Source organism: Populus euphratica, unplaced genomic scaffold (genome assembly GCF_000495115.2).
Source record: "Populus euphratica unplaced genomic scaffold, PopEup_1.0 scaffold520.1, whole genome shotgun sequence".
In the NCBI taxonomy this organism is placed as follows: Eukaryota; Viridiplantae; Streptophyta; class Magnoliopsida; order Malpighiales; family Salicaceae; genus Populus; species Populus euphratica.
In genome coordinates, this window is record NW_011500395.1 from 74,615 (window position 1) to 91,512 (window position 16,898).

At 33.0% G+C, this 16,898-nt stretch overlaps 2 protein-coding genes across 7 annotated transcripts; both read right to left on the reverse strand.

The window, feature by feature from the left end:
* Positions 1-413: 413 nt before the first annotated feature.
* Positions 414-2,679, reverse strand: LOC105114380 (O-Glycosyl hydrolases family 17 protein). The gene is made up of 2 exons (XM_011010905.1): positions 2,002-2,679; positions 414-1,674 (listed from the first exon to the last, which is right to left on the reverse strand). The coding sequence occupies exons 1-2, from the start codon at positions 2,349-2,351 to the stop codon at positions 549-551; spliced, it is 1,476 nt and encodes a 491-aa protein (XP_011009207.1). The 5' UTR covers positions 2,352-2,679; the 3' UTR covers positions 414-548.
* A 7,228-nt stretch (positions 2,680-9,907) lies between these two features.
* LOC105114381 (S-adenosyl-L-methionine-dependent methyltransferases superfamily protein) lies at positions 9,908-15,157 on the reverse strand. Of its 6 annotated transcripts, none has more exons than XR_840120.1 (12): positions 14,571-14,902; positions 13,173-13,269; positions 12,990-13,087; positions 12,794-12,898; positions 12,586-12,648; positions 12,320-12,393; positions 11,486-12,011; positions 11,250-11,407; positions 10,997-11,155; positions 10,726-10,832; positions 10,528-10,602; positions 9,908-10,383 (listed from the first exon to the last, which is right to left on the reverse strand). XR_840120.1 is itself a non-coding variant. In XM_011010908.1 (12 exons), the coding sequence occupies exons 2-12, from the start codon at positions 13,265-13,267 to the stop codon at positions 10,318-10,320; spliced, it is 1,488 nt and encodes a 495-aa protein (XP_011009210.1). In that variant the 5' UTR covers positions 13,268-13,269; positions 14,972-15,157; the 3' UTR covers positions 9,908-10,317. The 6 variants fall into 6 exon arrangements, 5 of the variants coding, with proteins under 5 accessions (XP_011009210.1, XP_011009213.1, XP_011009212.1 ...); XM_011010908.1 differs by lacking the exon at positions 14,571-14,902 and adding an exon at positions 14,972-15,157 and having other exon boundaries at positions 11,288-11,407; XM_011010911.1 differs by having other exon boundaries at positions 11,288-11,374; positions 14,571-14,869.
* Between the last annotated feature and the right edge of the window lie 1,741 nt (positions 15,158-16,898).

Genomic DNA, 16,898 nt, shown 5'->3' on the forward strand with positions numbered 1-16,898 from the left:
GAACTAGTATTTAAAATCTTTTTGGATTATGATGGTTTAGGTTTGAAATCTCCTAGATAAAAATAGAGTTCTAGAGTATTGAATACCAATGAATAAAATCCTAGGATGGTGTGTTTAGTGTTTTCATTTCTTTGAAGCCACACATGATAAGAGCTAAACATGGCATAAAGAGAAATGAAAAAAAGCTGCTCAAGGCCGCGTATTCCGAAAGTGGAGAAAAAACATCGCACGGAGGAGTAACAAGAAATACAAACAAGATTTGCACCACAAGCCTGATGGCATGGGCTTTCAACGATCCAAGTCCATTTTAGGGTCTGCCACATTCGGACGACCCCGCGGTATTTGAAGCTTTCTGGTCTCGCAAGAAAGGGGCTTTTTAGCAATGCAATCATGAATCAACAGAAAGGAGAGGGTTATCAGAAAGAGACAGACCATAACCTCCATGAAATTGAAACATACGTACAAGAATTTGAGTAGATAGTGACAGCTTTAAGGCTGAATTACAATCTACCACATGGCTGACTCTTTATGCAATTCTCTGTCATAAATCAGCTAAGTAGTAGCAAGAAGAGGAGGTTCCCTACAACAATTCCGAGCAACACATCTGAAAGCCCGTTCCTGTTCAGCACCAACGAATGACCATAGGCAATCATTACCGGGAACTGGCAGTCCTCGTCAGATGGATCCTTGTCTGTAACCAGAGCCAAACCAGAGAAATCACAGTCCCAATATCCTTGGTTATTAAGTTGATAGTACATGTTGAAGGCATAAGAAGCATTCCCTTCAGCACTTAGATGATTGCATGAAGACCCGTAGCCTAAAGCAGTACAATCTGATTTACTACAGGCATAGTCAATACTATCTGGCAACTCGCTTAACTCAGTCGTTTCAGGGTCGAGAACACACCACCTTCTTAGCTGATACCTCACTCCCTCCACCGGAGCCAGACCCTTATCCTCGTCCAACCCCATCAAATCCAAACCATATTTGGGCTTCCCATCAAACTCAAATACTCCCCAATGCCTTTCGAAGTTACCGGGAGCAATTGCTTTAGCATTCTCATCAATGAGGCTAAATAGATAAACATCGATGTTCTTGCCCTTTCTTTTTGGTGTTCCGTTTCCACTCAAAGCATGTCGAATCAATCCTTGGTTGAATCTCTTGGCATTTTGGATATTAGCATTTTTGTCACCATCGGTTGGCCAACCGACTTCTCCAATCATAATCTGCATGTCAGGATACCCAGCCTTGTCCAATGACCATATAAGAGTGTCAAGATTTGCATCAAACGCGTTGGTATATGTTAAGTCGCCATCTGTGATCGGTTTCTTTGGTCCATCAAAGAATGCAAACTCGAGTGGGAAGTTAGGGTCTCCGTATAGACTCAGGAATGGATAGATGTTGACAGTGAAAGGGGCATCATTTTCATTGAGAAACTTGACTACTTCAATCGTGAGGTCTCGAACATCAGGTCTGAAGTCACCAGCGGATGGAACTGGGTTTGATCCAGGGGAGTCGTAAATGTCGGCATTCAAGGGGACTGTGGCCTTGACATGGGAACCTAGCCCAGCTCTGTTGAGGGCATGCTGGATATTTTTTAGAGCTGGTAACGTGACATGTAGATAGGTGCCATTATATGTTTGCAGGAAAGGTTCATTGCCAACAGCTACATACCTGGATAAAAGAAGATCATTAACGAAATTTCTCATTTAATTTAACGACTTTTACCAAAACGTATTTCTCAAACATTATACGGCCAAACTTTAATTAATTAATCAATTCTCCAAGAAGAGAGATATTCCTTGAATTAAAGAATTAATCAACCAGCCACATCGAAGCAGAGCAATTGTTAATCATACAAATAAAAGATTTGGAATTGCAAAGTCTTGACAACAGGCGCTGCAATCAATAGAATAGTTTCAGTTATGCCATCAAATAGAGAGGAAAAGAAGAAGTCATGCAAGCATTGTTCAGAGGTCAACAACTGTGTGCATCTCTAACCTGATTTTGACTCCACCAGTGTAAGACCAGCTAGTCACATTGTCATCAACCCAGGCAGCAGCAGCCGCAGGATCTTGACTAATCTCATGCAGCATGTAATTTGGTATAGCCAGCATTACTTCAATATCAGTCCCAATCAGAGCTGCCATAATCTTCTCATCGGCATCAAACAACTTCAATTTGTCAAACCCATTTTCTTTCAGCATCTGTACCACATTATCCGGTGGGAGTTGGTGTGTAGCCATGGTGCCCCAGTTCACTCCAACACGACTAGTAACATCAGGGATCATGGTCAAGAAAATAACAAACGGCACCAAAACATAGGTGGTAAATACTTCAGCCAGTGCCATCTTCTTTTTTCTTAGAGAATCTTTAATGGGGCTGGGACGAGAGAGAATCAAGAATCAAGAAATACTGGAGAGCGCTGCTAATGACTGGGACTTGAACTCGTGATTGGCACAAGCAAAAATGAGAAAGGGAGAGGGGGGATTTGTTGGTTCGTTGTGGCAGAATTTATAAGAGTGAAAAGTTAAGTCTCGCTCTCTTTTTCTCTATCTAGCTACAACACAGTTGGGGATTGGCTTTTGGGAAACTTCACAGTGAAGGTGACAAATCTAGTGGGTGATGGTTTCTTGTACAAGAAACAAAAAAAAAAAGAAAAAAAAGTTCATTGCAGGAAGTGGAAGATTCGTCTCTCCCTTCCGTTATTCAGTTATGTGTGGTGCCAGGCCAGTCAGTATGCTCCCAACTAGTAGCAACACGCTTCTAAAAATGGCAAGGCAATTGAAACAATGCCTTTATTGTTCATATGCTGGCACCAATGCTTGAGCCATGGTCGACTGAATCTAAACCACCAGTCAATTAGACATTTATTTAGAGTCCTTGCGAGTTCGTATTTTTGTCTTTATCTAATCCAAACACTAGTTTTTACCTCTCCTCACTTCTTATGTATATGTAAAACATGAAACTAGTCTATCCCTTTTGCAATTTAATTTTTTCGGAGACAAGCATTATACACGTGGCATTTATGATATGATGAGCGACGCAAAACTTGGAGTAGATTGTTTTTGACATTTATGCAACTATTCAAAGTTACTCAGGGATAATGAGTTTTTCACTGTGACAAATGTTAAATCGCAATTAAGACATTGAAGGAGAATAAAACTAGTAGGATTTGTTAAGTATCAAAGTCATATTTAGTGTTGTAGCAGGATGTTAGGATTGTTATCTAATTATTTTGTTAAGAGAATTAGGAATATTGAACTTATTAGAAATTCATGGATAAAAGATTAGTTTTGACTAAGAAAAATAGTAGCACCTCTAATATACCTTATCTTAAATAAACCATGTTGTGTAGTTTAGTTATGGTTTAAAGGTTTTTTTCTTATTGATGGTTTATCCATAGCTTATAATAAAGATTTATTTCCATATATAAACTTAGTATTTTTAATTTATTATGAACTTATATGTCCAGATAAATTCTTATGGGAAAGGTTCGCGTAGGTGCTTTGACATAATTTACCTATCATGAAAAACAAAAGGATTCTCCACAACTTGTATATTATCGTGAAAAATACTTTCAATTAAAATTGATAAATATCTAAAATAATCTTGAAAATTTTCTAGTCAACTTCTAGTATTTAAATATCAATCTACTTATAAGGTCAACATTTATTCCAAGATGTTAACCATTAAATTTCATGAATTAAGATTTTAGATTTATTAAAATATTGATAAAATCCTTAAAATATTTTATAAATTTGATGTAAATTTCAAAAGATAGAAAAATCAACACAAGTATTTTTCTAAAACTATGCTAAAAAACCTTTTCTCTTCTTTTTGGTAAATAAAAATGTATTTTTTATAATAATTGGGTTGTATGGAACAAACAAAAATTAATTTTTTAAATTTTAAATTTTTTTTTGTTATGGCCATGTTTGACAAAATCATATTTTTGTTTAAAACAAATATAAGGATGTGTTTGTCAAACACGCTTTTAAGTCAAAAGTTCTTTTTATCAAAATTTCTTAAGTATTTGAACTGATTTTGACCTGACTAGGTTGACTCGAAAATACTAGTTCAACCATAAACCGAACTAAAACCAAGGTTTAACCTAAAACTAAACTAGAACAGATATTTAAATTGAAAGAAAATAAAAAATAAAGAAAAATACTAACAAAAAAATCTTATAACAAAAATAAATCTAAAACCAAGGAAAACAAAGAACACGAAGAGCAATAAATAACATTCAAACTCAAACTAGACAACGTAAACATATCAGACTATATTCAAGTAATAAAAGACAATGTTTTATTTGCAATTAAGTAAAGAGCAAGAATCAAGTATCCATTTGCTTTGATTATTACTCAAACATCATGATTTTTTTTTGTCAAAATAAGTTTATTCAAAACCAAAACTCTAAGATTAAAAAAAATAAAGACATGTTATTGATGCATGAAAACCCTAGATTATTTATTAATAATGATATACAAACTTGCAAAAAACCAAAATCAAATCAAAATGAAACCTAAAACTAGCACTTAAAACAATGTTCTTCAAGTGAACATGAAGAACATAAAATCAGGTTGCTCATAAAACCCAACATACACTGTTAAACCTAGAAAATACATTTTAGGACTCCAAACCAAGGTCTATTAGCCCCAAAAAATTATATTATCATAAACAAACAGATTTGAATAAAAAACAATAACAAATAACCTTGAATAACCAAAAACATGTATAAGATTTAAACCTCTGAAACTACAACCCTATAATCAGCCAACAAAATATCAAAAATCAATCAAAAACTAACTCTTTAAACATATAAGACCCAAACAAAATGCAGGGATCAATAACATGTATTATTAATTTAGAAAAAGTCATCAAACATCTACTACTACCTTTGACAAGTTCCAAAACTACTATACTTCTTCAAAACTAAATACACATACTTTTTAGACATCCCAGCAACATTAACAACAACTTCAAAATAAGATTAATCAATTAAAACGACATTTTCAATCATCAATCCAAATAAATGCTAAAATATAAAATAATGCCAAAAAGATTAAAAAAAACATCATTAATCAATGAAAAAGCATGAATGGGCATGCCATATGGACTATGTCCTTGAGTTTTTACATGGTTATACATTTTTTCAAGTTTGCTAACTATAAGCTATTACTTTTTTTTTCTTTTCCTTTCAATTTATATTCTTTATAAAGCTTGCTAGACCTTTTATGTTAAGTCTTTGAACCTTCACATGAGGGTTTTTCTAGGTTTTTTTTATGGATTCCTTTAAAGATTGATAAAAACTCGGTTATTTGATCAAAATAAGAGAGTTCTAGTTAGATTTTAACAACTGGAACCTTATCACTTAAACTCTTTAGAGTTTTTAAGTGTGAACACACAAAAATGTTAGGTGGTTTTGCACATATGAGTATCTCAATCAAAGTTTATTGAGTTGATCACTTTCAAGGCTTCACCGAAAAAACTTCATAGAGGAGATGCACATCTTTTATTTATATCTATCATTACTTTATTTAGAGAACTATAGCTTCGCATTCATTCGATTGAAGGTAGTAACTTGACCAATCTAAAATTTAAAAATACAGTAATTGCTGACTAAAGACAAGATATTGGAGATTTTTGTAGAAGAATTGGGATGTAAACATCTAATTTTATGAAAATGAGGTTGTAAAAGGGATGTTTTTATTCCATAAAAAAAAAAAAACCTTGTGCATTTAGAGATATAGAACTCTATAACGAGCTCCTAGAATTTGTTAACTTGATCATCCAAAACTGATAAGGAAAGAGATGAAAGTTTGGTGAATGACATGTCGTATAGATTAAACCCCTAGAAATTAAGGTTTTTAATTTGAGACTTGATAGATTTCATTTCAGTCTTTATTCTTTCAATTGCTTTTAATTGTACTTGTAATTGTCTTCCAAATTCTTAATTTTATGCAATTTTATCCTTGCCAAACTTAATCATCAGCCCTGAAATTTAATGTCATTTTCATCTTGGTCTTTGGTTTTTAACTTGTGTATTTGAACCCTTAATTGACCATCAAACTTTTAATTTGCTTCAATTTAGCTTATAATTTGATCAATTTTAGCTTTTGAAGTATTGCACTTTATAAGATTTAGTCTTTCATTTTGAATTTCTTCAATAAAACCTCTAATTGGCTATTAAATCTTAATTTTTTCACACTTAAGCCCTTGATTTAACCATTTAAACCTTTCAAAGTTAAATTTTAGTCCTCAAACCTCAATTTCTTCCAATTCACTCCTAAACTGACTCCAAAAATCGATTTTTAAGTCCCTAATAAAATTAATTAAGCCTTTCAAAGTCCTCACTAAGTCCTTACTCATCTAAATTTGTATTCATTTACGATAAATAAAAATATTTTTACCGAATAGATTTTTTGTCAATCAAAATTAGATCACCAATTTTGCTAATATTGTATATTCTGGTTCTCTAACTTTTTTCACTTATTATTTTGGTCATTCATCATCAACTTAGACTATCTTCTAGGCTTTCTTTGTGCATATCCACTTGTATTTTTGAATTTTATTTTTCTATTTTCTATCTTAATTTTTTCATGGAGTAAAAAATAAATAACAACAAGGTTTATTTAAGAGAAGATCTTAATTATCAAACAAATGATCATAATGTATAGGATTTTTATTAAGAATTTGTACCCTTTCTCCCTTGTTGAAAGAGCTAGTAATAAAATTTGAAAAGTTTTATTTTAAAATATTTTTTTATAAAATATATTTTAAAAAATAACTATTATGATATTTTCAGATTAGGCTGAAATAATTTTCCTCACTAAAAAGAAATACACCAAGCACTCAAATGAAAATAGAAATCGAACTGAATAGCTTCCTTAATCTGCAATAAAACATTCCTTAAAGTATAATGTGAATACCGTGTCACAGAAGAAGATGTGATCAAGAAAGCCATTTATGTGCATATAATACAGGACTTTTTGTATTTATTGTCTGTTTTTTTTTGGCAAAAGTGGCGTCATTGCTTTCTTTTAGTGGAAGGGTCGATGGCGCGAGCAACGCCATCACGAGGATAGAAAGGAATCTCCAAATGCTAACCAGCGTAATGCTACGTGTTTCACTCTCATTCAGAAAGCTTTCTTGGTTTGCCTTTCAAGTTAAAGTTAATTTGCTCATCTACCTTTCTTTCAGTCTCCTCCTATAACTTGCTTCTTATAGTTTATCCTGTAGTGTCCACAATTAATTATATAATTTATTCATTTTTTATATTAAAAAATACTTTCCTTCATGATCAAGATTTCCACCATATCTATTTCTCTTTTCTTTTTTCTGCGAAGAGAAATGAGAAAAGAGCATGAAACTAACTAAAGAACTATACTACAATGGATCTAATATATATATATATATGGGTTAAATACGTTACAGTTGTCTGTCTTTTATGATCTAAAAAGAACAGTAGCTAAAAGACCCACAGCGCGGCCATGGTGTGTTCCAAAGAAAAAGGATACCAGATACAATAAGAAAAATGCTAGCTTTAAGGGATTCTGAGATGCTCCTTTCCTTTCTTGATTATTCCATTATTGGCACAATCTTCTTGACTGCATATGTGGGAGCGATATCTATTGACACCCTCCCTCGAACTGAATGAGCAGGAAGACATGTCGAGCTTGTTTGGAAACCATGAAACAAAAATGAACTGAACATGAAGAGCTCCTCATGTTACATGTTCTTGCAAAAAATGGTACATGCAGTATTGAGTTGGCAACAAGAGAGGTAGTGTTGATATTATCACAAAACATGGTAGAACATGTTGGTGTAGTTTATAAATGAATAAAAAAAAAGATGTTTATTCCACATTAAAAAAAACATTTTCTCTTAATGTTTCTAAGTATGGATTTCTATTGTGTAGTAAATTAAGTCATGATAGACAAACTTTCCTATTTGGTTTCCTAATATTATTATATGGATATTTAAAATATCAAAGGATAGCATTTGGAGCTTTAAACTTGGAACTTAATATGAACAATTATACTGTTTCATGAAAAATTATACTGTTTCATGAACAATCATATTGTTTAATGAACAACCATAATATTTCATTAATAGTCATATTGTTTGATGAACAATCATAATGGTTCATCAACAGTCATATTATTTGATGAACAATTATATTGTTTGATAAACAACCATAATGTTTCATCAATAGTCATATTGTTTGATGAACAATTATAATGGTTCATCAACAGTCATATTATTTGATGAACATTCATATTGTTTTATCGTTATGTTTCAAGTCTATAAAAACATATTACTATAACAAAAAAGAAAAATAACAACAAAATACATATATTTTTCTCTTGGTCTTCTCTTCTCATTCTTTTAAAAGTTTAGAGGGCTTAGTTGTATCTTAGAGATGTTATCTCTGTGTGGGATAAATAAACACCTTAAAGATAATGTTTTCACGTCTCTAAACCAACTCCATATTTGTTTCCATCCTAAACTTTCCTAACAGAACACAACTAAATCACAAAATAAAGATTGTTTCCGGCATAAGTCTGCTTAACAACAAGAAGTGCTCGATATTTAGCTTTAATAGTGCACCAATCATAGAAGAATGCTCCAAATCTCTATAGCATACTCTGTTTGAGTGATGGTGATGGATTGAGAATCACGATGAACCAAATCTCTATTCCCAAACAAATTTAAGGAACCAAGGTTTTTCATTTCAAAATGAGTTGATGAGTACTGAATAAAACTCTCAATACCCTTTGCATCATTATCAGGAATGAAAATATCATCAATACAGAGAAGTAGAAACATGCATCCACTTTGTATCTATCAGAAAAATAATGAACCTTACTAATAATGAACCCAAATTCCACTGGTATAGAATTGAATCTATTGAACCAAGCTCTTGGAGCTTCTTTGAGACCACAAATTACTTTGTGAAGATGAAATATATAATTTGGTTTGCTTGGGTTGGCAAAACCAGGAGGTTATTAAACGTAAACTTCTTCTTGCAACTGATCATGGAGAAACGCATTACGCACATCAAGTTGTCGAAGAGAACAATTATAAGTGAAAGTAAGTGAAAGCATAATACGAATAGTTGGAGAATTGAAAACAAGGCTGAAGGTTTCGCTAAAATCAATGCATTATTGCTGATGAAATCCCTTTTACAACAAGTTGAGCTTTGTGCATTTCAATAGTTCCATCTGAATGATGCGTGGTCTTGAAGACCCATTCACAAAACATCGCTACCTTTCATGTTTCTTCTACAATCAACCTGAAGTCATGACTAATTTATGCTGCTCCTTAGCGAAGTGGCAGTTTCAACTCTTCATTCTTTAACTTGAGAGGGAGTATTGTGTGATAAACTCCTTACAACTAAGATTGATTGAGTTGTCTTTCTTGTATATATACACCTATTTTAGCTCCTAGGATTTCTCCCCAAAATCCTTAGTAATTAATATTGTACAATCTTTAAAAGGCAATGCTTTAGAATCATAACCTTAAGCTTTTGGCTTCCAATCTTACACTTTTCTCGACTATAACTTATGGACATCAGGAACTAAAAATTCACGTTCAGAGTTTCGATTTTGACGATAAGAGACGGAAAGTGAACCCGACACAGGGTTTTTTTTTTGTTTTTTCCCCTGCAGCTTTACGTATTGTTTTCAAGATCTCAAGTAAATCACAAATAAAAGTTTCAATTTAAAAAATCACAAATAAAAGTTTCAATTTAAAAGCACATAGATGTTTCAGAGATAACACCGGTAATTACATAATTTGCCGTTGCTATCAAGAAAGCTTAGTACAATACATGCTTCTTAATTCAACTCCCAAGCGGATGGCCGGCATGATACCTCCGGCATATTATGTTTCTTCAATCTCAGATAAACAGGCAGAAAGTGGCAATCCTTCATGTTCGACATGGAGCGAAGCATAACATGTTTGGCTGGCCTTGTCTTACCCATATTTACCAACTAGTATGGATTGGCTTCCACCTAATTTGACCCAAGTATAACAGCAAAACGATAATAGGACATTGATACTAACATTGCCAAAAATGGGTGTCTTGATCATAACTGAAAATACACCAACTCAATGGATCAGACAAAACTGAATAGAAAACGGAAAATATATTTATCAGGTCAGATTTCTTGGAGGTCATCTCAAAGCGAAGTTTGTTTCTGCTGCCAACCCTGTAAAGGGAACAAAATCTATAGGAAACTGATGGCGTGAGTGGTGTATGGACAGGAAAGATTTTATGGTGTCTAAAACTCCCTCCCTCAGCAGAATCTAAACGTTAGTGGCATTATCTTTGAAACATGCTTCTGGTAGCCTAAAGCTTAAGCAAAACATGGCCTGCATGATTAATCAGAAGTCATAAAAAAGATAACAAAGCACCCTTATGCACACGAGTAAAGTCTCCCTGTCTAAAACACATACTCCTGCTATAAACCTTTTCATAAATAAGCAATTGATTTCACGGTGGATGATAATTGGTACCTTATTTGGAGCAACATCCCTAACCCTGTGAAATATTGGTTCATGTATGTGAGTATTCAAGGCAGACTCTGCCTCCTGCATAAAGGATGAATATATGCACAAATTTGATTAAAATACAGAAGGAAATATGATGATTAGAGGTTAAAATTCAGAACAAAAAAAGAAGACAACAAAATATCTCTGCAGAAAAAAGCTTACCGAAACTATCAATTCTTGGGTTTGATTTGCTCGCATGAAACAATAGCAGTGAATCAAGGGAAGAGGTCCTTTCCAATCCTTCCTCTGAATACGCCCCTTGAATGCATCTAAGGAGAAAATTATTTTATGTTAACAATTATGATCCCCACCCCCCCAAGCCAAATTATTTATTAGCCATATTAACACTATCCCAAAAAATAGACATCTGGAATCACATTTGAACACTCAGAAATATAGGTGGAGAGAAAAGACTGAAAAATACTGCATGTACCAAGAAAATGTAGGGCAGAAGCAGGAAGGTTCATGACTATATGATCAACATGCTCCCAAGGCTTAGTATTGGGAAGCTCCAAGGCTCTCATCCTCTTTTTTTTGCCTCCCTTTCTCCTAAGAGCATCCATTGCACCATCACCATTGATGCTTCCATTTTCTACTCAAAAGACGAACAAGAGTTTAGTCATACAAGCCAAATGAATGACAAGATTGTTATATATGCACCTAAATCCATTATTCAAGATGCTAACATGTTTTGCATTAACCCTGAATTTGGCGCTTATGATACCTTCCAAGCAACAATCCGAAGGTCTTTTAGTTGCAGCTACAGAAGTGTGTATATTTCTATTCAAATCTTGTGCACCCTCCACGTTACCCGAAACAGTAACGGGTGCTTCCTCTGCTTCAACTGCATGACAAAACAAGTAACAGATGGAACTGCATGCAACAACAAACAGGAGGGGAAATAAATCAACACAAATAATACCTCCCATTCTTGTATTTTCTACCCTTGATTCCTCATTTTCCTGTACGCTGCAATCCTCACATGCTTTAAGCATTGAAACATTGCATTCTGCATTATTTTCACAAACTGGTGCTTCCATAAGTTGAGAAATAAATTTCCTAGCATCCATATTGTATGCACAAATGCAATCATCAACCTTATTGATTTCTGCATTAATCTTCAAGTAGCGAATGCTATCTGGGTTCAAATCATTTGCATAAACAATGCATCCTTTCTGTGCTGCTGGAATAGCGAAAGGACCAATCCCAGCAAACATGTCACAGATGATCTCTCCTCGTTGAAATTGAGAAACCAACCTTATGTGTTCATGTTCCAATCTTGAATTCCAGTAAACCAAGCTGTAATCAAGCTTAAACGTTGCCCCATATTGCTTCACTTCCGTGACCATGTCACTTTCTCCTGCTAAAATTTCAAACTTTGGCACCCGAAACTCATTTGTGATAGTTCCAACTTTATTAACAACAGTCTTTATCCTGGGATAATTTTTCTGCACAGTAGATAGAATATATACACCAATTGTTTTGGATTATCCAGACAAAACTATCAGTTAAAAAAAGGACATCCAAACAGTAAAGCCACACAACCAACAGAAACTAAAATGATTAAATTCCATTTAAGATGCTTTAAGAAAATTGAAATAAAAAGGCACATGCTGTACATGGTTATTGTCAAATAAAAAGAACCATTTTGAATAGTATTTCAGGAAGAAATAGCAAATCATCTATGTTTAAAGAAAAACAACTACTCCTTGAAAAACAAAGTTAAGAAAGATGAAGTATGCGTGAAGTAACTTACATCATAAATAACCTTAGCAATAACATCCTTGAAGGGAAGCAGTTCATCATGTATATTTAGATGGGCAATTTGACCTGCAGGCATTATAAAAAATAGTAACTCACTCATCTTTGGTGAGGTTCCTCATGTTAAGCATTAACAATCCACCATGTAACAATGTCTTGGAATCAATGTCAACCTTGAACAGCTAACAGAGTATACAAACAACTCAGGCTTGTTTAGAAAGCTGAAAAAAGGAAGGATGACAACAAAAACAGAATACTTACCTATTGTTTCAAAAGATGAAGGCACCTCCACTCCAGGAGGCAGAATCTGCTTCAATACATGATCTGGAATCAAAGATAAGCACCAGTCAGTGAGTCTTTCCATTTGTCAATAGACATTGAAACACACCAAATTGTTTTTTTTTTCTTTTTTCCAATATTTGTACAACAAGTTCAATCTGAAATAGTAGATGAACAATTAGGAAATGACCTGCACTCCAATAGGAATATCCGAGTGTCAACGAATAAGGAATTACTTGAATCTCACATAATTTCTTCAATTCATCAAGCTTCTGAGGTGATATCTCTGACAAATCTGCAAGACATCAATTGCAAGTAAAGCACACTCACCATTTATAAAAATAAAATATAAAAAATAAGTTAAAATCAATCAGTGAATAACTTACCATGACTTTGAACTCTATCAGACAATATCATATAACGATTCTTTTGGCAAGTTGGATCTTCAGTAATAGGTTTGATTCTGGGCTTGTCAAGCAAATATCTGCAACCAACAAAAACCCAATATTAAAAAATTTGATATTAAAAAAGAAAAAAAGTTAGACAAGAAAGAGTAGTTGTGGTAGTACCCGTTTAAAATGCGAGTGGCGGCTTTGCAAAGCTGACAAGGGATTCTAAGTGCCCATAATTTCATATCAACATCAAATTTGCTTTCATCCAACATTTCTGGGCCACACAAAATTTCTTTCTTTTTTTAATAAAATTATAAACAGCTTAAAAACAAGAACAGCAGCAAAAGGTGAGAGAATTGAAAACTGAAACCCCCTCTTGCCCTGACCTTTACTTGAGGCCTGAGGGTTTTGATTAAGGCTAGAAGCTAATGTTATAGGAAGCAAACCAGACAGTGAACTGGCAAAGGGGCCAGGTGACCGATTCACTGGTTGACCTGGCAGTTCACTGTCGGTTCAGTGCCCCTGCACAAACTGTGGATTTTCCTTCATTTCCAGCACCTAATGCTTTGTGAGAACTTGAAAAGGAAAAAAAGAAGAAGAAGAAGGAATAGTACCTAAAATCAAACAACTAAATTTTAAACAAGTCTTCAAACATCCAAATCCTTAAATCAATATCCCAGACATTCAAATTTTTAAAATTCAACAATGAAGCACGCAAATAACAGAATAAGCAAAATGCTAACACAAGCATGAGCAAAGAAAAACAAAAGAAGCCTAAAAGGACATAACAACACTTGAGCAAGAGTCCCCCAACAAGGAAAACACTAGACATGGAAAAAAAAAAAACTAAATGAATCAACAAGCCTCACAAAAGTAGATGATGTACCAAGAAACAGAACAGAAGAGGCTGTAAAATAATCCTATGAAGCATACAAAAGAGGCCGTCAAGAAATTGATGAAACCAAGAGAACCTAGCAGGCAAACATGACTCAACTAGTTTGCTGGCAATATAATGATATAATTGCCAATATAAGGCACAAGATCAAAGAAAATGCAGCAGGCATCACAATCCAAGCATGAGCTTATTAGAAATCCAAGACAAAACCAGCAAGATAGAGCACATGCTGCAAGAATTTCCAATGGACTATTCTTACATGAACTATTTCAGCCGAGATTGAAACCATGTCAACAATGTAAGTCGAAAGAGCACACAAAAAGCTCGCAAAATGATTCCTTAGAACTCCACTGGATGCTAAATACTACAATCATACTGTCCATAACGATATAACGTTTTCTAGTTCACTATTTTCCCCGTTGAAAATGGGATTTCCATATAACCTTGCCAATTATAAAACTGTTAAAACCCATATCACCAAAGATCAAGTTAAATATATAAATAATAGTGCTAAGTGCTGAGACCGAGTCTACTTTCAAATTTCAATGTTATAAACATTCCCAACTTTCAAATAATTTCACTCTATATATATATAGATTCAGAACAAGCAAAACAATTAGTAATTGCCCAGCTAATGAATAGGAAGAGATTAAAAGAAAAGGCTTGGCTAGCAGTAGTACCCTCGGCTATGCAAGAAGAAGAAGAAAATCTTCTTCAAGGATTGTCCTTGGTACCTGGGCTTGGCAAAGCAATCAGTGTGCGTTTGTATTTTCAATTGTGATTTTCGAAGAAGAAAGAGGGGAGGAAATCAGGATGCGCCGGCAACACAACTTGTAGAACAAAATCAAAGAAGAAAGAAGGGTCCGTCTCAGTAGAACTGAACTGAGGAGGAGATATTAGGTATTAGCGATTGGGGTGCTTAAAACGACGTCGTTTCTTCAATAGAAAAGATTTTATCCTCCAGGGTTTTATCCTATATTTTTTTATTCATAATAGTATCCGTATGCTTTATTGTTTCGATGTTGTGGAAACAGAGACCTTTACATGGTGGATGGCAGTATTCATGAAGAGTTGAAATTACCTTACAACCATGGTTTTTAAACTCGATCCAGCGGTCAACTCCTAAAAATGACAGATTGGCGTTCTGATTCTAGAATTCCTAAGATGTTTTAACACTCCAATGGATTCAGTACACAACTTTTACAAATTGTAGAGCAAAGCCAATGTGCGGATGGAAGCTAATAACGACCCTGCTTGTGCAGCTGTTCCAAAAAAATAAAAAATTCTTGGGTTGAACTGCTGCGGGACGGGGTTTCAAGATTATAACTAAAAGCTTAGAAATCTATTGTAGCATTGAACACTGCCATGAGAATTATATTTTAATTTTATTCTCTTTTTTTTTTTAATTGGAATCTTTTATACTCAGCTTGATGAATAATTTGTCAAAATTGATAAATGATGGACAAAATTCAAAAAAAAGAACAAAAATATGAAACAAGAAGAAACTGATGACCATTTTGAGCAGGAACGATGAACAATTGCTTACATGGTTGAGTGATTAAAGTGATGACATTGAAATTTGGTGATCTACCTCGTGTAGGTTCGGTTCATGATGTACACATTTTTTAGAGTACTTAGAGAATGTGATGCGTTTTTTTTTTTAAATTGTTTTTAAGTTTTAAAAGTATTTTAAAAAATAATTATTATTTTATTTGTATTTTAAATTGATAGTTTTTTATATTTTTAGATTATTTTGATGTGATGATATTAGAAATATTTTGTTAAAAAATAAAAAAGATATTTTAATATATTTTTAAATAAAAAATACTTTAAAAAACAATCATAATCACAATTTCAAATACCTCTTGAATAAATACTTTACCGTATTCTCCTCTAATCAAATATTTTTTTCAAATAAAAAAATTAAATAAATAGGTTTTTTAATATATTTTTGTAGTTAAAAAAATTTTAAGTGAAAATAAAAAAATTTATTCATATATGTAATTAGATAAATTAAAAATTATGTGTATCAATAAATAAAAAAGAAAACCATAAACAATAACTAAAAGTAATAATAAAAAAAATAAAAAATAAATGTAAATCAAGATATTTAACTTTATAGGTCAAGATATTTACCCAGTTATGTTTGCTAAGTTTATTTATTAAAATAATTTTTTATTTAAGCAAACAATAATAAAAATAGAGACACATATTAAATTAATTAAATAAAATAAAAGAAAAAAATATTATACAAGGCTACACATATTAGAAATATTATCTGAAAATAATTTTTTTATTTTCAAATATACAATTCATATATACAAGATATAAAAAAATATTATAGATAAATCAGAAAAACTCTTCAAAATTTAACTACATAACAAAAAAAAATGTCATTTAAAATAAGTTCTCTAAACAAAATAAAAGAGAGAATATATATTAATCTAAACATAAATAAAAAGGCATTTTGAGGAATAAAACCATATAAAAATAATTAAAAAAAAGTAATTTAGAGAGAGAAAAAAAAAAGAAGAAGAAGAAGCACAAGTCAGGCATTAAAAAGAAGAAGAAGAAGAAGCACAAGTCAGGCATTGTTGGGCTTTGCAAGTCATGCCAGCCCCCTTAACACATTTCTTCAAGGCTGACGCGTGGGCATTCCCTAGCAGACCTGCATGACTATTATAGTTGTAATTAGGATAAATAACTTGTTATCCATCCATATTGTTTTGGAAAACAAATGAGATTTTTTGAAAAACAAATGAGATGACACGTCATCTGATTGGCCCAAGTTTGGACTATTCTAATAGCTGGTGACATGATCAAAAAATTGATGTCTTCGTTTTGGAAAACAAATGAGATGACATGTCATCTGATAGGCCCAAGTTTGGACTATTCTAATAGCGGGTGACATGACCAAAAAATTGATGTCTTTTTCTAAGTGCAAAAGCATTAAAGTAATAAATAATCCGGCAAGACGGGATCGAACCATAGGGAGGTTAATTATATAA

Bases quoted from the DNA above. Each gene is read 5' to 3' on its own strand.
- LOC105114380 (XM_011010905.1), bottom strand. From the start codon at position 2,351: ATGGCACTGGCTGAAGTATTTACCACCTATGTTTTGGTGCCGTTTGTT. The intron at 1,675-2,001 runs GTTAGAGATGCA...TCTTTTATCCAG, and splicing joins ACTGGTGGAGTCAAAATCAG to GTATGTAGCTGTTGGCAATG.
- LOC105114381 (XM_011010908.1), bottom strand. From the start codon at position 13,267: ATGTTGGATGAAAGCAAATTTGATGTTGATATGAAATTATGGGCACTT. The intron at 13,088-13,172 runs GTACTACCACAA...TGTTGGTTGCAG, and splicing joins GCCACTCGCATTTTAAACGG to ATATTTGCTTGACAAGCCCA. The intron at 12,649-12,793 runs GTCATTTCCTAA...CTTTGATTCCAG, and splicing joins ATATTCCTATTGGAGTGCAG to ATCATGTATTGAAGCAGATT.